The sequence below is a fragment of the Photinus pyralis genome, unplaced genomic scaffold (assembly GCF_008802855.1).
Source record: "Photinus pyralis isolate 1611_PpyrPB1 unplaced genomic scaffold, Ppyr1.3 Ppyr1.4_LG6, whole genome shotgun sequence".
Lineage (NCBI taxonomy): Eukaryota > Metazoa > Arthropoda > Insecta > Coleoptera > Lampyridae > Photinus > Photinus pyralis.
In genome coordinates, this window is record NW_022170663.1 from 23,670,858 (window position 1) to 23,697,790 (window position 26,933).

General features: G+C 36.7%; 1 protein-coding gene across 4 annotated transcripts in view; it reads left to right on the forward strand.

Moving 5' to 3' along the window:
• The window catches only part of LOC116175000 (tyrosine-protein phosphatase Lar), a 113,774-nt gene that overhangs the window by 67,944 nt on the left and 18,897 nt on the right, over positions 1-26,933 (forward strand). For 2 of the 4 annotated variants that reach the window (XM_031493035.1, XM_031493038.1), the window contains exons 4-11: positions 16,829-17,023; positions 23,405-23,515; positions 23,564-23,839; positions 23,893-24,177; positions 24,489-24,512; positions 24,610-24,710; positions 24,759-24,951; positions 25,000-25,287. In XM_031493035.1, the coding sequence (XP_031348895.1) occupies positions 16,829-17,023; positions 23,405-23,515; positions 23,564-23,839; positions 23,893-24,177; positions 24,489-24,512; positions 24,610-24,710; positions 24,759-24,951; positions 25,000-25,287 (1,473 nt within the window). The remainder of the gene's footprint in view (positions 1-16,828; positions 17,024-23,404; positions 23,516-23,563; positions 23,840-23,892; positions 24,178-24,488; positions 24,513-24,609; positions 24,711-24,758; positions 24,952-24,999; positions 25,288-26,933) is intronic. The other 2 variants (XM_031493036.1, XM_031493037.1) reach the window with 2 other exon arrangements.

Below are 26,933 nucleotides of genomic sequence, written 5' to 3' on the forward strand. Positions count from 1 at the left end.
TTATTCTTCTTTGTTTCTTCCTGTTACTTCGTGGTTGTCTGTCTACATACAAGGTACCCGATTTTTTTTATCAAGCCGGATTTAAAAGGTCTGCACGGGCGTTTTTTCCTAACCCCGAACTCCCCACACCGTATTGCTCCTGTACTATAATCGCAAGTATTATTTTGGAAGAATATTGCTATCGTGAATTGCTTCGATACACCTTACGATACAACTTCGATAGCCGACACTTCGATTTTATTCTTTCTTTATGTTTTTGTTGTGCCGAAGAACACGTTCATGTTGTCCCTTTTGTTTTGTGCTTTATCTGATTGCAGATTATTGGAGAAGAAATCCAAATTTCACCACTTCTTGGGGGGGGGGGGGCTCCCAAACGAAACACGTTGGACCCTCGGTTTATTTGCCTTGATCCACTATATCACCCGATTTTTTTTTACATGCGGTCATGTAACAGCCTGTATACTTTGATGTGATAATGTTGATAATGTGACGTTACGATCTATCCGACCGCATATTGAAATTTCCGATATAATAATAATAATAATAATAATAATGCCCTAGCACAGTTAAAAAACACATAACTCCTTCTTCACCGAAGCACACCACGTTATCACAACCCACTCGTATTCAACCCAAACGCAAAAACCTATACAGCACTACTAGCTCACAAAATACTGTAATATCTCCATCAATAACCCAAGCAACCTCACAAATACAACTCAAGAACAAAGAAACACCATAAACACAAGTAACGCAACATGTACTACAAAGACAGGTCCATCCAATAAAGTTACACGCCCTAGCACAGTTAAAAAACACAATACTCCTTCTTGTCAGAAACAACCCACTCGTATACAACCGAAACGCAAAAACCTTAACACAGGCTCACAAAATACTGCAATATCTCCACCAAAAACCCAAGCAACCTCACAAATACGACCTCAGGAACAAAGAAACACCATAAATACAATTAAAAAACACAAAACTCCTTCTTCACAGAAGCACACCACGTTATCACAACCCACTTGTATTCAACCCAAACGCAAAGCCAAAGAAACACTTACACAATAAACTCCATTTAATAAAATTACAGGAATTATTATAATGATTTTTTGTTTTGTTTTCCTCTTTCCTGATAGCGTTGGCTATTGTGCCCATCAATAGGTATGTTGGTAAGTACGAATTACATTATCCCTAGATGTCCAATGTACGTGTGTGATTTTTTTTTTTTTTTTTAATGACCCTACATAACTTCACCAGACACAGACACTAATCGTTACTTGATTTTAATCCGTGCGATTAGTTAACCAGGCTAGACCTGAGTTCTCACAAGAAACACCGATAATAATAATAAACTCTATTTAATAAAATTACAGGAATTATTATAATGATTTTTTTTTGTTTTGTTTTGTTTTCCTCTTTCCTGATAGCGTTGACTATTGTGGCCATTAATAGCTATGTTGGTAGGTATGAATTGCATACTATCCCTAGATTTCCAATGTGAGTGTGTGAATATTTATTTTATTTTTTATTTTTCTTTAGAACCCTACATAACTTCACCAGACACAGACACAGACACTAATCGTTACTTGATTTTAATCCGTGCGATTAGTTAACCAGGCTAGACCTGAGTTCTCACAAGAAACACCGACCATAATAATGCATTTATTGAAAACAACTTAATATAATGTTCAAGATAAAAATAAAGAAAAATAAAATCATACATGATGTTCGAAGAGAACAGAGTACTTAAGAACTGCCTCACTTGTTGTTCCCAAATGGAGTGAGTTCAAGCAACTACTAAGTAGCAGCTTGGTCTTGCACTCAACCCAGTTTGATTACTAAATAACATTAATTATGGCATTACGAGTGAAAAATAATATTTTTAACGGGACAAATAAATTATAATAAAAACAGAAGCTTATCAAGATTAATTTTTATTTAAGAGGTGTATTGATTAAGTAGATATAGTTTATGTAGTTGAATTTTGAAATGTTGTATAGGAAGTTCTTTAATTTCAGGAGGTATTGAATTATAAACTTTAGACGCGTTATAACTAAATGATCTTTCATACAAGGAGGTTTTATGAAGCGGTGTTATAACTAAATTTTTATGTCTCAAGAAAAAATCACGTATGTTATGCCGAAATCGAAGCTTATTGAAAAGATACTGTGGTGTTTGGCGAGTAATGACTTTATGATATAAGCAAGCCGAATGCAGCATTCTTCTATTTGTCATATTCAGCCATCCTATTTCATTCAGTTTGCCACCACTAGAATTAAATTTTCGAATACCAAATATTAACCTTAAACACGAGTTTTGGATGCGTTGTATTCGTCTGCAGTCGACGGAAGCTAAACAAGGACCGTACACACAATCACAATAATTAAAATGAGATAGGACAAGCGACTCGCAGAGTATTATTTTTACTTTTTTAGTTAAGCAACACCGATTTTGATAAATTTGTTTTAGATTAATAAATATTTGCCTTTTGCACATTTTTAGATATATGCTGTCGAAACCTAAGTTCATCATCTATAATAAGCCCTAGGTTCTTAACACTGCTCTTAACACCCAATGGAGTATCCCTTATCATAATATTTATATCACTTCGGATTTAAACAAAAATCGATGCATTTGAAAAGAACAATCAATTTGCTGTGTCTAAAACTTGAATTTTATTAGAAAAATTTCTTGCTCAACCCAGACCCGCATCAATTTTCCGTAAACTAAATTGCGACCTACAGGGTTGATGCTTCCGTGGCTCGCTAACGAGTGCCTCCACTATTCCAGACTAATTCCTACCTATTTTTTTATTAATTAATTAACGCCTTTTTCTAGATGCAATGATTGGAATCTTACAATGTGGACAATGATCTCATACCTACGTAGTTTCTGTGTCAGCTATCATTATTTACACCTTTCTGGAGTCAACGATTTGCAGACGCCATTATAAGAACAACACTCTGTAGAATTTAAATACGCAGAACAAAAATATAATTGCCAGCTTAACACTAGAAATTGGCGAACCTTCCGATAAATCTAAATTTACTTGAATTTTGAAATTACCAAGCCTATACTTTGACTACTTTGCTAACTCGCTGTCGCAAAGAGAATACATACAGGGTGTTCATTTGAAAACTTTCCACCACGGATTTATGGAAAACCACTGATTAAAGGAAAAAATGCCGAGACACGTCAAAAGATGTGTAAAGGGGGACAACTTTTTAACCAAAATTATTTCACCCCATTTCACCCTCTGCCCCCCAGGGTCATTCCCTTAAAAGTTTTAAATGACCAGTGGTATCGAGTAATAGTTTATTTGAAAGGTCTACCGAAGTCCTTTATTTTGGCATTTGATTTTTGAAAGTCGGTCGATTCGTTTTCAAGAAAATTTGACAAATTTCCATTCTTTCGGCTAGTGTGAAGATTGTGGAAGTAAAATCTGAATCATTAAATTAATTTTTACTATCCCAAGATTGTCACAAAGGTAACTGACATCAAATTAAATTCTTTCTATCCCATAGCAACAAATAAATGATATTTTCGTTTGTTTTTGTTTTCAATATGAACAAATTAAGATAAGTCGATTAAATAAATTAAATAAAGATTTTTCTAATTCTAAAACAAATCGACCGATTTTAAAAAATCAAACGTCAAAATAAAGTACTTCGAAATCATGTCATTTAAAATCTTTAAGGGAATGACCCTGGGGGACAGAGGGTGAAAGGGGGTGAAGTAGTTTTTGGTTAAAAAGTTGTTCCCCTTGACAAATCTTTTCACGTGTCTCGGAAGATTTGTCCTTTAATCTATCTGGTTTTCGATAAATCCGTGGTGGGGTATATGTGTATAAAAGGCAGGGAAGTACATGCGACGTCAGAGTTCAATCTGGTTTGTTAACGTAAGCGGGCTGCATATGTCGTGTACCGACCACCACCAGCCAGGTCTCGTTGAGCTGTCGACGGAACGCAGGAACCTACGTAGTGCATTTTTCATGTGCTAACGTTCCCTCTTAGGTGTATGTTGTTCGTCGTGCCCACTGTCTTGGCTTGGCTTCCTGTAGTAATGACTCACTATGAAATAACTCAGGATGGTTGTGGTCGTGCCTCACTATAGAACAGCTCGCAGTAGAATGGCATCTAACGCATGCGCGTCTCCTTATAAAGCCCTGTTCGACGGCGGGGATGATTGTTTCGCACAGCGTGGGGGAAAACGCCGCGTTGATTTTGTTGACATTACGCCATGTTGATTCTGTGATGCGTATCAGCTACCATATGTACCAAGACAACTTAAAAATAAACTAAAATTTTATTAGTATTGGGAATAATATCTATTATCTAAATATTTTTCACTTAATTTTAATAACCACTGTAAGAAGAGCTTTAAATCATATTTTAAATGATGAATAACTGAAATAAAATTGGGCAATTTTAAATTTAATTACACTTATTACAAATGGCGTTCCTTTATTTTCCAGTTATATGATCATGATCTCTTACTTTTATTTTTCTTTATCATCAAATTTTATTCCGCATAAACATTAATTAATTAATTAAATAATAATAATTAGTTGATTTGCCAATATCCCGTAGTGATGATTCTGCTGCTGATCGTAGTGTGACGCGTATCACCTACCATATGTTCCACCACACTTGATTTAAACGAATCGGGCTTGGATGTAATTTCAAATGTAAAAGTAGTTTTTTGGTAGTGAATAACTTTGCTTTATCGGGTACTTGGAAAACCTGCAAAGGTACCACTTATGCAATTAGTTTCCATTTTCGATGCGATTCAGAGGCATTCCGACGGTTCCGAATTCACTCCACAATCCAGTCGATCCAGGACAATTTAAGCTGTATCCACTGCACAGAAGAAACCGAGTCCACTTATTTTGTATCCGTCGGATGACTTCAGGAAACATTGTTAAAAAGAGGCATTGTTCAATTGAAAAAAATTCAAGTGTTATTCAGTTGGGTTCGTTTAATAATTAGTCCAGTCAAATTACGGTTTGGGCTGGATGTTGTCACTTCACTCAACGACGCACCCTATGTAAAAAAATTCGCTGAATCCGAAAGTCATAGTCCCCCTGGCCGAAAACGCCCGGAACATGTTGTTATAAACAAAAAACGAAGAAAAAATGGGAAAATATCGTGTTTTTTCACATTTGACTTCGAATATCTCGTTAACTATTGCTCCGAGGGAAAAAATGAATAGAAATGAACTTGTTTAGAATAAAATTTTCTATAAGATACAGTTGGTCCGGAACGCTCATTTTCAACTGTTATTGTTATTTATGGAAAAATTTAAAAAGTAATCTCGAAAATTAACACTTTGTTATTACTGAGTAAAATTCATCCGATCTTTTTGAAAATCATACTCATTGATGAATTAAATAAACAAGAAGAAAAAGGGATGCTTTGTCTTTCAAACTGGGGGACTACAAGAGCGTTCCCAATTTTTTTATACATAGTGGAACCGTAAAACAATCTTTTCCAATAATTGTCCCGATCATTTTTGCAAATCAACGGACTGTGGAATTTTTTTAGTTAACTAACAAATCGAATAACTTCCGAGATTTAACAAGAAAAGTAACTCTATAATCGGCCCTTGGCACTCGGATTAATAAAAATCATTCATTTTGGTGAAATAGAAGCATGAAAAAAGTTCACGTTGTAAAGAATCGATTAGTGCGACCCGATTTGCAAAATCATTTTTGGTTGTTTCGAAAACTGGCTTCAAAGTCAAAAGCTGATTTCTCGTGAACTATTAATCGGATTTGGACGTATTTTTTTTTAATGTACGGCTTTCCGAGAGTTTTACATTCGCCTATTATAGAGTTATATTTTTTTGTTATATTTCGGGAGTTATTCCATTTGTTAACTAAGAAAATTCTTCGGACTTTGAAAAAAAAATTTCACAGTTCGTCGATTTACAGGAATCATCGGGACAATTATTGGAAAAGATTGTTTTAGGGTTATAATATGTATAAAAAAATTGAGAACACTCTTGTACTCCCCCAGTTTGAAAGACAAAGCATCTCTACTTGTTTATCTAGTTAATCAATGAGTATGAAACCTACGGTGATCTGGTTTGTCATATTGTTTTGTTATGAAAAGTAGTTACTAAATACGGATTTTCAAATCGAATGAATTTTACTTAGTAATAACAAAGTGTTAATTTTAGAGATTACTGTTTTTACATTTTTCCCTAAAAAACAATAACAGTTGAAAATGAGCGTTCCGGACCAACTGTATCTTATAGAAAATTTTATTCTAAACAAGTTCATTTCTATTCATTCTTTCCCTCCGAGCAATAGTTAACGAGATATGGCAGTCAAATGTGAAAAAACATTATTCCATTTTTTCTTCGTTTTTTTGTTTATAACAATATGTTCCGGGCGTTTCCGGCCGGGGGGCTATGATTTTCCGATTCAGCGGATTTTTTACATAGAATACGCTTGGTTTCGTTCAGTGAAATGACAACATTCACTTTATACTACTTTTAGAGCTAATTTGACTGGACTAAATGTAAATGATAAGAGAAAGGATTTTTTCATAAAAAATTACGGTTAAAAAATATTTCTAGATTGTGGATTGAGTCAACCGTTTAATTTGTTTATCATGATTTTTGTGAACAATCTATACTGAAATAGAAGACTATTAACAGTGTGGCCTGTTTAATGTCACCTTGCTCTTTACTAGGTACTATAACTAGAGATATATAAAGAAAAGTGGTAGAAATACATAAAAACAGGTTTTCAAAGTGTCTATTAAAAGAAATAACAATATAAGAATGTATTAATAATAACTTAGCAACTTATAACATTATACGCAAAAAGAATGAAAGGAAGTCGTAAGAAGTTAATGTGAAAAATGATATAAGGACGGTTTATAAGTTTCAGAGGCATTTTTATGCGATGAATAATATAGGCCCGTTGGGAAAAGCTTTCAGGGAAAAAACATTTTAGTTGTTGTTTTATTTACAACGTGCTGAATTTGATTCAGAACAGTCGTCGACAGCACGCCATCTTTCGCTTTAGTGGGTACATTTTCATTTTTTCCAAGATATATTTTTCTCCAGCTTAACAAAGCGCCGTACAATAAAAACGGCCATTAGCAAGATCGGTGACGCGACAGACGGTTTGATGTGATGTGATGAAGATGCAAAGGAAGCATTACATAAAACGTTAACAATAGGAGAATATGTCCGTAATGCGAGCGTCACATCTATTACAACCTTTTCCTGGGGCTCATCCCTCTTATTATTCGTACGTCACGTGAAACTTGCTCGGTTAAAATGGAAGTTTCATCCAGTTAATTATTAAGACACAAAGAAAAAAACGGGAAAGGCGTGTATTTAAGGGTAAAAAAATGTACCTAAAGGGAAAACTGTCTGGCGTTCTTCTAAATGATGCTAAGTGCTTTTAAACTTTTTCAAGCTTGATCCGAAACATACGTATTAAAAATCCGAAAACATTTTTTTATCATCTAAGACTCCGTGTAAGTGCTTTTAGCGGGTAACTGGCACAACCATGTTGCAAATTATCGTCCATTAGTGTGCCATTACAATACACTTTACTAAATATATTATGTACGTCTTATAACAACCCTGTAAAATTTTATGGCTCAGCTGACAACCGATGGGTACTAAAACATGTTGCCCAACGCACTGGACTCAACTTTTAAGAAATTGGATCTCATTCCTCTTTCCCAAACCTCGATTTGTAAAATGGCCCCAAGCTCTTGAAGGTGTACAAAAACGCAAAGTTCGGTCTAAAGTTTCCCATATTAAATGGGAACGCGATTTCACCTGAGCGACTTTCAAGCTTTTAGCTAGGCAAGATCCGCTATCAATCAATGAGTCATATCCGGTGCTTTCAGGAAATGAAACGGCTAGACCTCAGTTTAATGGTTATATCAGGTCTGTAACTTTTCAATGCAATTTAATCACGGTTTAAATATTTCGCATAGTCGCCATTTTCGCTACCCTCTCTATAAACGGATTTGTGGCCTCCTTCAATAACGGGTAAATATTGTAAACGGGTTATTGTTTAATGACGCTTTTAAGTTAATTAATTCTCAATACTGCCTTCGTTTGTAATTGAGTGAATTAGTTAAGGTGGATCAATACATCCCTTTTCACTCAGTATTGGCGTTTCTAAATTGGGAACATAGCAAGCCGTAATTATTTACATGCGGTCGTCTATTGAGGATGGAGATAGGATTGATCGAGCTCGACGAACAAAGACGTGCCAAAGAGTGTGTAAAGCTCTGAATCGGTTTGAAAAAAACCGCATTCATATATAAAAATGGAATCAACTAGATAGTAAGATAGCAAGTAAACATGGTAATTACTTACTAGGTACAAAAACAACACTACCATTACCTCTTCCACAAGCAATAAAAATGCCAATAGCGCCAAAGAAAACAAAATACGGACGTGAATAAAGCATATTATAAAGCACAAATTCCCTTTATTAGGCTAGGTATAGCGACTCGACACAGCACAACGTGTTTTTGTAACCTATAGGATTCAATGAGACAGTGCACGTTGATGACATGACGCGAGGTGGCGTGACCTGTAGTAGTAGAAGAAAAAACTGAAAATCACTACGTCAGTATAGCAGGCTCGGGGATGGCGCCCCGATGTCGCCGATCCCACATCATGTAGCACCGTCCCTAAAGTTAATCATAGAAATATTATGCTGTTATGGCTTCTAAGTTATACAAAGTATCGAGAATGGAATTTCTCATATATAGTTGATATCGTAAAACCGAAGTTTGTTAATCATCAGCCTTACCCTGGTTAAATAGATTGTCTTGTTTTGTACATATTTCGTGCTGTTGCACATTTTTTACATTTTAGATTAAAAGAGTTATGGCGGGTTTATACAATCATTATCATTAGTTCACTATCAAAAATCATTATGAAATAGCAAATAAAAGGAAAGGTTTATTGCGCGTTGCTTTAAAGAACGAAGCGAGAGTATATGTATGGTCCAAAGCAGGACGAGCTTAGGAAGACTTAACGGCCATAGGATGTCACATCCCCTCGGACAAAAAAGGAAAAGCGGAATTCGGGAAACTGAGCGAAATAATACAACAAAAGAGCGGAAGATACCAGGCATTGACTGAGGGTGGAATACACATTCAGCGAATCCAACACGGTGCTGACAGCATGGAGGAGAGGGAACTCTGAATCACAGATCGACCACATAGTAAGGACCAAGTCAAAGAAAATAAGCATCACGAACACAGTAGGAGAATGGGCCAGTTCAGTAGGATCGGACCACAAGATGGTAAGGGGGAAAGTAGGGGGGGGGGGGCGAAAAGAAAGGAACGGATACGGAGCAAAGCGGGAAAACTGAATGGTGGGATGCGAGACTTCTGAAAGGGGAGGAATATAGAAAGGAGCAGGGCGGGTTTAGGCACCAAAAGGGGAAAGGGGGGCCATCTTGGAACAGGATAGCTAAGCCATAGACAACCTCAGAAGGGTTACTGAAGAGGTGTTGGCAAAACCCGCACAAACCCGAAGCCAAAAAAGGGCTAAGGGAGGCCAGGGAGGAGGAAAACAGAGCCTTTGAATAACATGAAATTAAGGAATTCGTTGAGTTTGCAGAGAACATCACCAAGCTTAGCCGAATGGGGAGGAATACGCAAATGTATAAGCACATTAAAAAAACAGAAGGAAGAACCAAAAAATACGTACCAATGACAGCATGGGAGAAGCTTCTGAAGGAGGAAGAAGAAGCACAGGTCCGGCTATTGGAGGAGAACGATTACTGGCCACTACCACCACCACCCCACGCTGGAAGAAATGATGGAGATAGTAGGAAGACTGAAAAAGGGGAAAATGCCAGGACAGGATAAGGTCCCTAGGAGGAAAGACGATCACCAGGAGACTGAAGATGAGGCAGTTGAGATACTGGGGGCATATAAACAGAAGGAACAAATATCATATACTGCAGATGGCCAAGAATCTACGTGCTTCGGAATGGAAAGTAGGCCGACCCTGCTTCACATGGAACACCACTATAGACCAAACGGTGGCGTCCTCGGGGATTCCCATAGAAAGATAGGAAGAGTGGAGCAGAGACAAACATCAAATGAAGAAAGAAAGCCGACGAGTACTGAAGGTGGAGGATGAATCAGATATAAGCATAAGCAGCCCAGAGGAGGGGGAGGAGGAGGAGGAGACAGAAAGAGAGGCAGGGAGAGGACAACAATAAGGAAGGGAGAAACAAGAAGGAAGGAAACGAGACAAAAAGATGGAGGTAGCGCTAGGGGACGAGGCCATCACCAGGAAGCAGAGTTCCGTCTAATGCAGATATTCCAGTGACGAAGCTGTAGCCGTACCCTAGGCCGTACCAATTGATATTGCGCAGAACTAGGTAAGTGTATTGTAAACTGTAGGAGTAGTTAGGCCTCGAACGGACGGACAGAAGGAGGGGACAGAGAATGTGGCTGCAATAGCGCACCCCAACTTCGTTGGAAACTGCTCTGGCAGCCTTCTTGACAGATATTAATTAGTGTTCGATATTAAGAAAATTTGCCGGCCCATGTGGCGCAATTCATTTGAAACTGGACTGCGATAGTAGGAGTCCCTGGGTCGAATCCGGGTTTGGACATGGATATTTGTAAATGTATAGTGAGTTGGGTTAATAAATCCGCCTTGACTGACCCCCCCCCCCTTCTCCACTCAAAAGTAAAGGCATAAAATAACACAAAATATATTGCAGTCCTTCTTCAACTTTAAGAACATACAATCCACACTTTCCTTAATAAGATTTCTTCAATCGACTGTAAGTGACGACGATTTTTCTTGCAGTTTGTTGTTAACGAGTTTATAACGGTTCAAAACGTTTGCGTAAAAGGAGGAAAAAAAGTAGCCAACCAATACTTTACAATTCAAAAAAATGAAAGAATTTCTCTTTAGGTTACAAGTGGTACACCCAGCTTCCTCCATGAAAAATTGAAAACTGGATCGCTTTTAGGGGTATACAGTTGAACCTTTGAGATGCACTCTCGTACAAAATTGACTATCGTAGTACGGACATTTTCAGGATTATGAAGTTTGTATTCACCTCGATCGCATCTACAACTTGCGTCAAATTCTCCAAGAAATAACTCGAGTTATGGGTGTTAGTGAACAAAAATACAACAAACTCTAACTACACTGCACGCGCTAATTCTTCCGCTTATTATTTAATTTTGAGTTTGGTTTGTAGTATAACTTCTTCGAAATTAGGTCACTGAACGTACGGGGCCTTTTAAGACTCACTTTACACTCTAGTGGTTTAAAAACCGATTTCTCCGGATTATTTTATTAACAAGAGGACGATTATTTTTGAAATTGCATATTTGGCTGGACTACCGGTACAAAATTCACACATTTTCGTTCTTTTTCAAAATAACCCGAGACAGCCTCGTTTACTCTTCATTCTTCCTATTCGTTTCACAAATTCAACATCGTTATTAACCCGAAGTTCCACTCCGTCGCCAGAACTGGTAAAACAATTAACATTGTTTGTCGAAAAACTTATTATTTCTTATCCAATAACAACTTTTTCTCAACACATGAACTAGATAAAACTTTAGATTATATTCCCCGTTTTAAATTTATCATACAAACTAAATACAATAAATAGAATTAAATACATTAAACAATTACTGACTAAATTGACAATAAACTAGTTGTCAGGTAAGCTCCTGACTTGACTTTCCGACCACTTTTAATAGAGTCATTGCAATTATCTTTTGTCATAGTATAACATTCAGAAAATGCCCTCTAGCGCCTTTATTTTGAACCTGACGCAAAAAGTGTAGAAGCCTTTTTTGTAGATCTCATCAAGACACATCTTTTATTGTAATGTGTGTAATTAACATTTTTTACTCTGATGCTTACTTTTGGAGAGAAATGCAAATTTGAAAAAATAAAATAACTGTTTAACTTTTCAATTCAAAACTTCCCAAAAATAAAAACTCACAAAAAAATAATAATGAACTTTTTTGTAGAGTTTTTTTCGCCATTTTGGCCCGTGTATGCGAAAAAAGTAAGTAAAAAGTTGGAAAGTAAAAAACATTAAAATGACAATTTAACCAATTTTTCCAATTCTGTGTCTGTTTGAAACAAATTCCCCAGATGTTATGAACTTGAATTATGTTACATACAGGATGTCCTGATTATTATTTCCGATATTCAGACAGAAATTACGGTAACAACACGTATTTTTACACTACAAGGTAGCTCGCTCTCACTTTCGGCATTGTTTCAACCTAAAGCAACGGCACCTCCGTGTAGTTTACACAACAATACGTAGTTAGTGAAATTTGGTGCGGAAGTCACGTAGAATTGGAGTGAAATTTGTTGTCTGAAATTATTGTTCACGATTTAAATTTCCCTCGTCTTAATTTAGTTAAATTGCTTATCACGAGATAATACAATAATACAATTTAAAACCAAAATGGATGGCGTTTTCGATTTGGAAGTATTTAAAAAATGAAAATAAAGAAGAATATAAAAGCGGCCCTTTTACGTGTCTGCGCTCTTGAGGTATCTCCGAGAGAGTTCTAATGTAAAATAATTGCAATTCCGTTTGCAATCGTATTAAGGAAGAAGTTAAATTAACTGTGCAACATTATTTTTATTTTAGGACGTGCCTTTTGACTTTTTATCTCGGCACAAACAAAAACTTTACAAATGTCTGTGGGAATTGCGTAGTTATCCTTAATGTAAGGAACAACTTTCAGAACAAAGAATTTTTCAACTGTGACAAAATATTCTCCGCCGAATTTCTGCTTGATTTACTTCCCTTTCTTTTTTTAAATACCGAAAGTGTTCTACTAAATTTTAGTAATCATCGAATAGGGGTGGTTCTGAAGCGTTATCATATTTGCGAGGTTTCCCTCTTTACTTTGTAACTCGGGTTATTCGCTAAATCTGCAGGTCGCTTGCTAGTGTCATGTTGATGGACTATTGTGTGATAACAATAGGTTTATCACGCCCTTGTGTAGCTACTGTCTCTTTGTGCTTCCTTGCTTAATATAACATTCACTGTGGACCGTCATGACACAAATCATCTGCTAAACTCACCTCTATCTTGCCTCCTTTCAACTTTACTACCCGCCGAAATTAAACGCATTCCGGTAAATATTTGTTCGGAAAACCTTTCTCGAAAAACAAATTCTTGAACTTAATCAAAATACTCGCGCAACCCGAAATAACAAAACTTTGTTTTCCAAAGCAGAAACAAACAGACATATAATAAGAAATAAAATCGTCGGAGCATTATGACCGAACCCTGACAGCCCTAATGATGTTTTAACGGAATCGTTAAATCGGCAAAGCCCACATTAAAATTTGTCTCATTTTCTCGTAACTTACCTACATTAAAATTAAAGGTTCAGTGAGCAATTTGTAATTAACCGGTGGTGTAGATAAATAATTTGAAAATTATCGATTCGTAACTCAATTAATTATTACTTACTAGAAAATCCAATATTCCAATAGCGTATACGCTCGTTTCCAAATGTGAGATTACAAAATGTAACAAACAATTCAAGTTTTTATACTTTCATTTCTCTCGTTTCAACTTTTTCACGTTGTTTTTATTATTTGTGGTTTATATTAAAAACAGACATTCAGAAATTGGAATTTTTATTAACATTTCGGGAGCAACAGTACTTTAATCATTTTTGCCGTTCCCATAGGGTCGCAAGGCTCAAAGATGTGCACTATGACCTTTGCTAAGCTTCTTGTTCGGCGCGATCTTTATACTGTATGTTTCACACTAAGTCGCTTTTCTTCGGCAACGTAATGGAGGCGAGCAAGGCGATATTAGGGATGCTTAGGTAGGAATCTTATAAAATGCCAATATATAATTATTTTATTTTATTTTACTTCATTAAAAATAATTTTCCTATGGCATGTAGTGGGCTCGTGCTAGACCATTTTAAGAACATATGAATGTATAATAAATTGTAGTCAACCTGGACAACTGGACAACCTGGATGTGATGTCGGTGGAACGGACGGACTCGAGCGCCACCAGAAGTCTGGCCAAGGTCGGTGATTTCGGAACGGTGTCGGAGGTTTGGCACAATCCTAGGCACAATCGGTAGTCACAGGTAGCCAGTTGAAGAAACAGCTTAGTCCAGAATTCGGCGGACCGATACCTCCAGGAAAGCAAATAATAGTATATTAAGTATGGAGAACGGTAAGGGATTTTTACCGTTCGAAGACAATTGTTTGGAGGAGGAGCGAAGCGACGACTCCAATTATTGTCTGAGAACGGTAACCCTTAACGTTCGACGTGCTTATAACATTTTTTGCGCGATCGAAATTAAAATTTATGCAACCAATATAAATATGCACTAAGAAATTAACGAGCAGAATAAATCGAAATGATCGAAGTGGTATGGTGTATATCACTAGGTAACCAGTTTATTTGTCAAAATTGAAGTTAATAATTTCATAAAAATGTGCATGTGTCTGATGTAGTTTACTAGCTTTGAACTTCCTTTATGACTTTATGAGCGTCTTGCTATAGGAAACAACAGCACAAATTGTACGTTTAATGTACCTAACAATAATTAAAGATTAAATGTAATGTAAGACTGTTGATTTTTAAAAAGGCGTCGGTAAGTATTTTTGCTGTTCTGTTTTTAGATCGGTAAGTAATTTTGACGTCGTCGTAATCATAGCAACTGGTAAATTCTACCTACTGTCATGGAAACACCCATGGTAAATAGTCAGAAATGACCGATCGCGCAAAAAACATAATTACGACACACGGACACGGTAGTGTTTGCCCTAACGGAAACGCAAGCAACAAAATGTAAATTAATTAGTCGTAGCTACAGGAAATCAAATGCAGGAAAATCAAAGCAATACCCTGCTTATAATTTGCGAAAGAAAAGTTTCAAACGCTTACCTTTAAAATTAACGGTACAGTGTCTTAAATAAAATTTCAAAACTGTCCAAAAATCCTACGATTCGGTTAAATACAAATGCAAAAGATCCCCTTTAAACAACGGCTTTACCTTTTATAAAATTTGGTCATTTCATGGAGGAATCAACTAATTAATTGTGCTGCCTGCGATAAACATAAAAATCTGTAATTGTAGCTCAATTAAGCGCCTTTTTAATGGTACAATACCTAATCCACTTGAACGAAATTTGCTGCAACTCAATTAATTAACTTAACGGTTAATTATACTTAACTAAATTGCCGGATTAAAATTTTTAAATTCGGCAGTCGGGTAATGCCCATTTATTGCCTGCAATTTTCTGTAAAAGTTCTGCGATAATGAGATAAACTTCACGACCTTGCAGCTCTAATGCTCGTTTTTGCTTAACACTTCGAAACTAAAATCTGTTAATAATTAATTAACGGAACTGAAATTCTAAAATAGTAATTTTTCCTTTGCTTACCCATGCAGAGGGCGCCGGATGGTAAAAAAATAATTTACTTATCTCTAGAAAAATTATCAATTATGATTTCCTTATCAGCGGTTACAGGGCTCTACAAATTAAAGCATTACTTTTACCTTCTATTTCGGGGGGTCATTAAAGCTGGTACGGTGTGTTCATAAATTCCGTTATAAAAACCGAGTACTTCGTTACAGTAATTCGAGTGTAGAATGTTTTACCGCTTGGAAAGCTATCTGGATATGCGAGTATAATATTGTATTGTAGTGTACGCAACCATGTCATACGTGTATTGTGTGTTGCCTACTTTTTAGAATTTTTGATACAATGGCGGCTGGGCTCCTATTGTCGTCACTATGTCTATAAAGTCACTGTACATAATGGTACACTCGGGTGGTCTCTAACGGCAAAATAAAGAACTAAAGTAATAACTTATCGAATGAACGTTGGGAAAGGGACATTCGCAGAAGTGGATGAAAACAAAAGTAGAGCGAATACTTGGGTTCAGCATTCAACACTGATATGTGTTCTTAAATGATTTTGCCAACTTATCGCGGTGGCCTACGTGCTCAAAGACGCGCACAGTTTTTCGGAGTTTAAAAATTGAAAAGCCATTAACCAAATAGTCTTAAAATTGCACACGAACATAAAAGTTCAAGGAAGCTTGTGCTTTTGCGGTATATATTTATGCCTATTCATTAATTTATTATGAAGCAAAATAGGTTTCAAATTTAACATTATTTTATGAAGTCAATTTGTCTTAGTTGATTAATTCGTACTACTGTTTGGTTTATTTAAAAGCTAATGGCAACACGCAGTGTGTTGTTTTTGAATTTACATTGAAATTGCCTTTTGAACCTTTTTACCTACTATTATTACATTTAATGACATGTTTAGGTAATTCGGTATAAAGCCAAGCTTTATACTCTCATAAAATTCGTTACACTCGTTTTAGTAATAATTAATATAGTGAACGAATCAAACACCTTTGTGAAACATTAATGACGTTGCATACTGGACGAATAAATGCATTTTTCTGACTATACAACCAACCGTTCCTATAATAAATCCAATTTATGTCGCAATTGAAATGTAATGAAAAGTTGTGACAATCGTCTTTATGAATGTTACAAACAAATCATCGCCAATTACGGCGATTTGCACACTATAATTATTATCGTCGGGCTTGTATTATAATATACTCACGCCCTTTACACGTACATGTAATATAATTGAAGTTGTTAATTTATGTAGACATTACATGAAAATGCTTTTGCTCTCTAATCCGGTAATAAATTTCGAGATAAATCTATATCTCGTATAATTTATGCCCGAAAATTTATTAATAGATAAACCGTGATTCTCGCAAGGGAAATGAAGAGTTTTCTTTTTTGTTGCAGCCGATAAAGTACCGCCCGGATTCCCGCAAATATCGCAACCGCCGGCCACGAGTAAGGTCGTCGAAATTGGCCATAGTACTGTACTTACTTGCGGCGCCACTGGTAGTCCTCCGCCTCGAATTTCCTGGGTTCGTAATATGCTTCCTATAGATACCTCTAACACCCCAAGATATTCAACGAGGGACGATATGCCAGGTAAGGATTACTTTTTTTGTTTTTGATTCAGTTTGACAACATTGTAGCTGAAAGAGGGGGGTAATTTTTTTCGGGTAAAATAAACATTCTTGAAGAAAAAGAAACTTTAGTAGTTTTCAAAAATTAATTCTTTACAGAATTTCTTATAAAAAGTACACTTTTACTTTGACATCGATCAAATTTGTTCCAAAATTTCTTTGATATCAATTCAGGGACCTATATTGTTACCGGATGAGTCGTAACCAGTTAATGGCGTGACAACGTTACTACCGCCAGTCTGACGGACGATAACGAGCGATAACACAAACTTAATATCTTTTACGTGGCCAACAAGGCTGATTCAGATTTGTTCGTCATGATGTCCATGAAGCAGCTTGCGAAACGCTAATATGCCGTGGAAATCATCGTAAGAAATCGAGTGTGTAGCCGGTAGTTACGTTCATTTAAGGAAAGAATTTTCTGGAGTAACAAAGAAGAGAAATTCTCGCCAAATGTACAAATTAAACGTGATCAATGTGGAATAAAACCATACCTAATTAAATAAACGTCAATTACACATTCGTGTAAGTAAACTGACTCCTCTTTCCGGCAGTAGTTGAACCTATTCAGATTGTCGTTCACGTTTTCTCAATCAAAAACGCCTATCACTATTTGATCAAGTTTTGTGTGGAACTGTGAAATCAACGTCCGAATTCCGAATCCACCGTTTTTATTGTTTGGCACAGGTGGCCTAGCGTTCCAAGTTGAACTAAACAAAGGGTAGTTTTACTGCTGTATAAATAAGGTAAATTTTTTTATTTCATACTATCTAGTAATCGCCGCTTTCCCAGACTGATTTGAATCTGGTAAATCGTATTTTACCAGACTGAAAATTTTTACCAGACTGGAAATTTTGACTAGCAACCGCAACTGACATCCATCTAAACGTATGCATTGATATTTGTCAAACTACTGTCAGATCAAACAAATCAAGTGACTTTTGCTTTTATTTTAATGTGTACCTACAACATTCTACTCAAAATGGTATTTTAATAGAAATAGAGCAGTAAGTATGAAATAAAATGTTTTACATTATTTGTATGTCAAATCAGTTTACGTTACTCGTTTCGAAATTCCTGCCTCAGCTACGCTTCGGCAGTAAACATCTCACTCGTTAACGTAAACCTTGATTTACCATACTCATATGTAAATAACTATTTCCATTGTAGTGAATACATACCAATTCCTTTAAGGATATTGATGGTTCAGCTTCAGAATATTGTCGTATAAATTAGTAAAGAGTTTAGGAAAGGAAATGGATTTGTATGCATGTGTACCTAGTAGCTAAAAGATCATAAACTAATTAGACAAATTCTCCTTGTACCGGGTGACCCAATAAGACTGTTCCTCGGCCATATCTCGAGAACCGTTCGTCATATGACGTAGGGGTAAAAAAAAATTAGTGAGTAAATCAGTTATGAAGGATCGCTGGAAAATATTTCTAAAAATGACCGCCAGAGGGCATAACTGCCATCTTAAATTTTAAAATTGTATTTTCTTTAAATTTCGCATAATAAACTAAGCATTCTTTTTTCACATTTTTAAAGAGAACCAGTTTATCTATCATTTTCGTAAAAACAAAAACTCACTTATTTCAAAAACAAAGATGGCGTGAGGCGTTCAATTGTTTTTGCAATAACCTGCTTTAACTTCTTAACCGTTTGACCGATTGTAACAAATTTCGTATCGTTGAAAAGGGCATTCCTTGGACAACAAGAATCAACCATAATATAGTTAATTTAGTTGAATCCTTCTCCGCCAGGGGGCTAGTTTTGACACTGTGATCCAAAATCGTAGAAAAATCAAAAAAATCAAATGGAATGATATGACTTTTCCTTTATGAAAAAGTAGCCAAATAACGCCCAAAGAGGCCAGTGAAAACCGTTTTTCAAAATCTCGTTCCTAACTTCAGATATTGGGAAAATGAGATTAATTAATTAATTAAAATGCCTAAATTGTATTTTATTTGACGTATTTCCTGTATTTGTCGATGGCGCGAAAGATTATTTCGAAAAGGACCCTACTACAAATGAAACACGATGCATTATAAAATAATAACAGCCGTAATTTGTAAATTATTCTGCTGTGTTTACGCATTCAGAAAGTGTAATTTTTTGAATTTGTAATCTCTTCTAAAATGCAGATTTCTAACCAAGAAGCACCTTAATATGCTGGCGGCGATGGTTCCTGGTGGATTCGGATAACGCAAATAAAAGATGCGGGCAGCGATGGTCGCATTTTGAAAATACTCAAAATATATCGCCAGCATATTAAATGCTTCTTGGTTAGAAATCGGCATTTTAGAAAAGATTACAAATTAAAAAAACTGCACTTTCTGAATGTAAACACAGCAGAATAATTTACAAATTGCCGCTGTTATTTTATAATGCATCGTGTTTCATTTGTTTGATTTTCCAAGGCCTACCTAAAAGTGTAGGGTGCTTTTCTTTCGCGCCATCGACAAATACCGGAAATACGTAAAAAGTAAATGTAAGATACAATTTAAGCATTTTTATTAATTAATTAATTAATCGCATGGCCCAATATTTGAGGTTAGGAACGAGATTTTGAAAAACGGTTTTCAGTGGCCTCTTTGGATGTTATTTGGCTACTTTTTCATAAAGAGAAAGTCATATCGTTCCATTTGATTTTTTTAGGATTTTGGGTCATAATGTCAAAATTACGCCCTGGCGGAGAAGGATTCAAGTAAATTAACTATATTTTGATTGATTCTCATTGCCCAAGGAATGCTCTTTATATGACGAATGGCTCTCAAGATATGGTCGAGGAACAGTCTTATTGCGTCACCCGATATATCTCCGGCATTTGCTACGAAACAAAATCCTAATAATGACTCGTAATTAATCACTTAGGAGACTCAGAATCCGTAAATCCCAAAGAAATCAATTACACAAATTTTGTTTAACACCTGTATAAATCGTGGGCATAAATAAAAGATAATCTGAACATCTAGATCGTAAAATGGGTTCAAATGAACACACAATTAATTGACAATGACAAAAGAATTTATTTCGAAACTCAAACGCAATAAATAATCAAGAAAAACCTGAAAAGGGGCACAAGTCCGTTACAATTACCCCATACGCAGGTGGTCACTACAAATAAACAAAGAAAGTGTTAAAATTACTTAGTTTTTCAAGCAGAAATCCCTTAATCTGGTCGTGCGATATTCTGACGCACTAATACACGAATACAAAAACACTCGCTGAAAGCTTCAAGAAACTTCACCACTTTCCAATTCCATTGAAACAATAATAACACGTCACAATTATTAATTTTCAATGGGATGGCTGTTCAAACGGGTAACAACTTTGACTTCTATTGCACAAAAGCACCTTGTAACAAGGTCTCGCTATGTATTACAAACTATTTTATTAACAACGTACCTTCTTTCGTAAACGAATAAACCACATTAGGTACTGCACTGATTAATTCAATATCGACGAAACTACGTTTTTAACACGAGACAGCTGCGTTACACTAATCAGTACCCTTTCTGCCTTATTTTTACTATTTAAGGTAAACCACCATTATTACTCCATCGAACTCCTACTTCCACGAATTGCAATACATCGCAAATCAGAACACGTCGCACGTCTCCACTTACGATTAAATTAATGCGCTCGCATCTCTTGTTATATCTTTTAACGACGATAAGGATCACGTGCATTAATTAAACTATGTCCGATAACATTTCTTATCGCAAAACGACCAGATGGCACTTAAAACGTGCTCGACCAGATGTTTAACATTCTTCTAACACGTAATTTTTATATCTTAAATTTTAAATGAACAAATTTACAGGAACACGAACAAATTTAAACAAAAATTAAGCAATTAAAAAGAAAGCTAAAACGGACAAATAGAAACTATAAAATAACAAATTTCGATGAAATAGACCAATTCCGTGCATATTCGTAAGATCCAGATTTAAAATAAATTAAAAACATTTACATTTGCTTTTTGTGTAAATGAAAGAACCGGATCTTTAGTTATTTTTAAAAGAATATAAGTTCGTGTCCTTAAATGTTTGGCGTACTTTTCGCAACAATTGCATGAAGTATAAAACATTCATATTGTTGCTATCAGTAATTGGAATCTACCATTCAGCGTAATACTGCAACGCTGCGTTAGTGAGATCAACAGAAAGCTCACCAGCAGCGTTGAAAAACAAAATGAGATATGAAAGTGGCTTCTTTTTTGTATTAGAAAATTTTTCTTTCATAAATTTTATATGCAGTGTTGGTTAGACGGTTGCGGCGAGATGTAATATAAGCTTGGTGCGCTTGGCGTGCATATTGATTTAGGAAACTCTCTTAGAATATGGAATATGCGGAATACCACAACAAAAACATAATTTATCCCCGACGAAAAAATTATTCCCGGCGCATCAGGTATATAACAAAGCCTTAAGGATTTTTATCAGTTTTAAGTGAGAGATTATTATGTGCAGGTAACAGAATAAAAATGCGGGGGAAGGGTAATGTATAACATCGAGATGAGCAAAGTAAGTAGTACGAAGAACCGACACTGCAGCTAATGGTCCCCAGGGAACCCTACCGGTAACACGCTATCGCCCGGAAACTAACCCGCTTTGGGAATTCCGGCAAACAAGCACTCCGGCCCGCTGTCACGTCACAATCACCTTCTCGAAGAATAACCGCAAAAGAAAGCAATAGGATATCAGTTTTTTTTCCTTTATATTCCTCCTGTTTTTTTTTTGTGTAAATCCTCCCGCCTGAAAATTTTACTTTCGCGACAATATCGCCCTTTGTATTTCCGCTTTCGCTGCCCTTTTCTGATTGTTTCTATTAAGAACCGTTCATTAATTGAAGTTGATCGAATTTTTATATGTTGAGAGGAGCTTAATGGATATCTGGAAATTAAGTTGCGAAGTTGTTATTGGAATTGCGAACTTTTTTTACTACAATTCGTCCCTTTCTCGGTTCATTCACACGATATCGACTTCCATTCTGTATGGAGTAGTTTTTACATCTCTAAATATAATATGGATTCGTGTTTAGTCTCCCAGAATTTTATTTATTGATGATTATTGCGGTTTAGTCGCTCGTCGGGGTATCATTTAGCTCTAATCTACTCTTGATATAGGTAATAGTTCAGTTCAAAATTTGTATGTGTATGTACGTCGATTTGAAATTGTGGAAAACTTAAGAGAACATGACCCAGAAACTTGATTCAAAAAAATCTTGACGATTAATGTACCTACCTACTCATGCGCAGGGTGCCCAATATCAAGTTTATTAATGTGTTTTGTTGAAATTTTAACCACAGATGCTTCTAGTAAACATAAACATATCGCATATAGTGAAAATCAGATGTGCCGATGTGCGCATGTGCAAACTGCGCAATGCCAACTTCCTTATTTATTTATTGTCTCTCTCTTGTTATTCCCATCTCTGCCACAGATCAAAAATTCACCTCAACTCAGGTTCGAATACCCGACCACCTGCCGGTGTAGCCCAACTTTCTACCACTGAGCCACACAGACGGTTATGGAGATAGTTCTTAGAAATTTTAATCATAAATGCTTCTAGTAAAGAAAAGTGTTGTTTAATGCATGGACAATGCGTTAATCTTACTCACCTTAGCTTAGGGCGAAACCCTTGTTACTTATTATGAAATCAAAGCAGTCATCCCCAAGTAGCAATCCAATAGAATCAACTTGTTCTTGATATCACATTTGTTGTAAAAATCATTGTATTTAAAACAGGAAAAAGAAGAAATGGTAACCGGCGATCAAAAATGAGTTGTCTTTGGAAGTTCAAGTTAGGTACGATTTTCCATGTACCTAAACAAAAATTCCAATGGTGAATCGGCAGCAACTCATTTTTGATCGCATTATATTATCTGCTATATTTAAAATACTAAAATACAAAATAGAGAATGCCATTTTCCACTTGGAATACGTATTTGAAAACATATGCTTTTGTGGTACGGTGTCCAAGTTAACTGGGTACCGCCAAAGAGTATATACTCTTTGGTACCGTATACTTATCCTCATAGTCCCTGATCATATATTAGTTGTGTTCCACTGTTAGGCCCCAGAGCATTTATAGGGACTTTTTCTTTCTATAAGGGTTTTATCACTAAACGAAAACAAATGAAACCCGCCTCAGCTACTAATCAGAGTTCTACTGCGATATTTCAGTGTGAGATGAAATCACTATCACCATAATTCAGGGACTCTTTTATACTGTTCATTGCGAAAACAAGTCACACGTGGATCAATAAAGCACATCTTCCTATACACTTTAAGGGCGGTTTACAAACTCACACCAAAGTGATCACTTGTTGTTTCAGGGGCACTTCAAATAAAGAACAGCGAAGAAAAGGACCAAGGCAAATACGAATGCGTAGCAGAAAACTCCATTGGAACCGAATATTCCAAATCAGCAGTTCTATACGTAAAAGGTAATCTACCAACAAATTATTCGGGATGATCTTCTGATCGCTTTTCAGTCCGGAGGGTACCCCCACAGTTTTCCGTATCACCGCCGCTAAAAAAAGAAGTAATGTTAGGCGCCGATTTAAATTTAACGTGCGTGGCAGTTGGCTCGCCGATGCCCTTCGTGAAATGGCGCAAAGGTGCCACGCAAGAATTGACTCCAGAAGACAAACTGCCTATAGGAATTAATTATTTGGAGTTGACGAATATACAGGAGTCCGCAAACTACACGTGCGTCGCAGCAAGTGCCCTTGGTGTAATAGAGACTGTAACAGAAGTTAAAGTACAATGTAAATGGATCAATTCGAATATCGCTCGCGATCCTGATCACGTTTTGTTTTAGCATTACCGGGACCTCCAGCTAACGTTAAAGTGTCCGAAATAACCGCAACGTCAGTACGCTTAACGTGGTCTTATAATGGCCCAGAAGACTTACAATATTACGTTATACAATTTAAACCGAAGTATGCAAATCAAGCGTATAGCGAAATATCGGGAATCATTACTATGTATTATTCTGTACGTAATCTCAGCCCTTACACAGAGTATGAAATGTACGTTATTGCCGTGAATAACATAGGAAGGGGACCTCCAAGTCCGCCGGCTGTGGTTACAACAGGAGAGACAGGTATAATTATCACGCATTATAATCATCATTGGTCAGTACTTGGCGAATGCTGCGCATTTGCACAATTACTGACGCTATCATTGCTTTTTTGGGATGAAACCGTTTTTGTCATTTTCATGCGTACAATTAACCATATTACCTAATGGATTTTTGGCTATGCCTAATGTAAGTTTTTTGAATTTTTGTGTGCATTTTTTTACACAATTAGAGTAGCCATATCACGCCCACTGATTGTGCTTATATAGTAAATTAGATCGAGTCCCCCAACAATATTTAAGACGGCTAACACATTTTTTTTTGCCCTCTCTTAGCTGATCCGTCTTTTGGAGGTGCCAGTAAGTTTTCATGTTGCACATGCTTTTAATGTATCTACTAAATATGCATGAGATTCAACTTTCACGTTACATTATCTACAGGGAGTTGTACTTACAGAACCGGGGACGTGTCCGAGGAATGTGCAGGTGAGGCCGCTGAGTTCCACTACAATGGTAATACAATGGGATGAACCCGAAACGCCGAATGGACAAGTGACTGTAAGCGTTACTGTAGTTACCTACGACAAACTTTACCTTCATTCTTAGGGCTACAAAGTTTACTACACGACAAATCCGCAACTGGCCATGGCTCAGTGGCAATCACAAATGGTGGACAACAATCAGTTGACAACGATAAGCGATTTAATCCCCCACACAATTTACACCATTAGAGTGCAGGCTTTCACATCGGTTGGCCCGGGACCTCTCAGCCCACCAGTTCACGTCAAAACACAACAAGGTATCTCGTCCTATTAATCCTGAGGTATTTAATGCAATCCTTCCATAGGTGTGCCGAGCCAACCGACGAATTTAAGGGCTTCTGACATTGGTGAGACCGCGGTGACTTTACAGTGGAGTAAACCTACACATTCGGGTGAAAATATAGTGAGTTATGAACTGCATTGGAATGACACTTACGCTAAAGAACAACATCACAGACGTATACCCGTTTCGGAAGGGTATACGTTGACGGGACTTTATCCGAACACTTTATATTACGTGTGGTTAGCCGCTAGGTCGCAACGCGGAGAAGGAGCTACGACTCCCCCCATTCCTGTTCGTACGAAACAGTATGGTAAGATAATGAAGTGGTTGGTCATTTTTTCTTAGGTACTGGAGTTGTGTTTTTAAATTAGGAGGGTTTTCGAAAATCAACTAAATCTACTCTTGAGAGCGTCATTTAAAGGCTTGGAACCTTTCTTTGGGCAAATTATTTTAACCATGGGATAAGGCGGCTGTGCGCCTGTGTAACTTTATTTCTTATTTAAATCAAGACTACTATTATCAAAAGATCTTTGAAGTTAGGTACTGACGTTACCGAAGAGGAGGGAAGGCGGAATACTTGAATCAGTAACTCGATTGTAAAAAAAACCTGTCCGCACCTTGGGAACAATATGGGACGGAACGGGAGGTAGTAAATTTGATTTCTCGGGGACCGTAAAGTCAGTAAAAATATTAGAACATAGGCAGACCATTTCTTCTATGCAACCTCTTGGACCATACCTCCAAAAAACTTACAGAAAATCTTGCAGCCTTAGGCCTTGGCTTTCTCAGCGATCGCGGTCCCGGCACGTTCAAACCTCTCACTCTGCCCTGCGCATATTTCTTCCTGTAAAACCTCTTTTTCATTTTTACCGCATTTAATCTTTCTCTGACACTTTTCGTCTACAAGTAGTGCATGGTTAAATTACTCATTAAACTACCCTACGTACTAAATATATAAAATATGAATTAAAAGTAGGTAAAAAACATGCCGGATGTAAGAATCATATACAGGGTGCCCATTTTTTAAGTGCCGCTATAGGGATCTCGTATTCTAACATTATTCGGACACTTTTTTATGGAGAATTCAAATATGGCATCCCGTTTTTAATCATTTTCAATATGACGCAAAACACGTTGGAACTTCATTTTTTCTTATGGACGCCATTCTGGATTTTGACATTATTAGATTAGGTACGTTCTTTCGCATTCGAAAAACAAGTTGACCTTGCAAAAGCGCGTTGCGAGATGGGGGGCGCGTGCTCATCACGCGCAAAAAGGAGGTAGAGATAGGGGATCACGATAAATACAGCAGCGAGGAGATGCAGGGACTAACCTAAGCGGCAACCTGGGAACAAATAGGCACGACATCGAAGTAGTACCAGGGTACACGATTTAAATCACTTCGAGAAAAGACTCTCAATCGGAAGGACGCCCCCGGCCACGAAAAGAAATCTACCACGTTAATGAAGGTCAAGCCAAAACTTGCAAAATAGCTTTTTTTGAAGAGCCAGCAGGTAGAAGTGTCTATAATAAAATAAAGGGTTATTAGAAAGCAGTAGCGGCAAGGGAAAGCAACGCGTCTGGGGATCAGAAGAAAATCTGCACAAACTCAAAATGAAGGAGCAAATACGCAAGGACGTAAGTTTAGAGAAGAAGTACAGTGCCCTCAAGCAGGATAACTGGAAGCTAAAAGAGAGGCTCATTAAGCAAAAGACAAAATGGGTAGCCGGTCAGGAGGCAGTGAATATGAAAGAGACAATAAATTAATGCCTGAGCGCCCTGAGCCCCATACATTCGATAAAATTTTTAGAACTGCAGATTAATTGCATCAGGTAGGCGTAAACAACATTACTGTAAACAAAACTGGATGCAAGCGAAATTCACCTTAATTAACATTCTTTGACGTAGGCGATACATAGGCGACGATGTAAGTTATACGGGCTAGAGAGAGTAGCG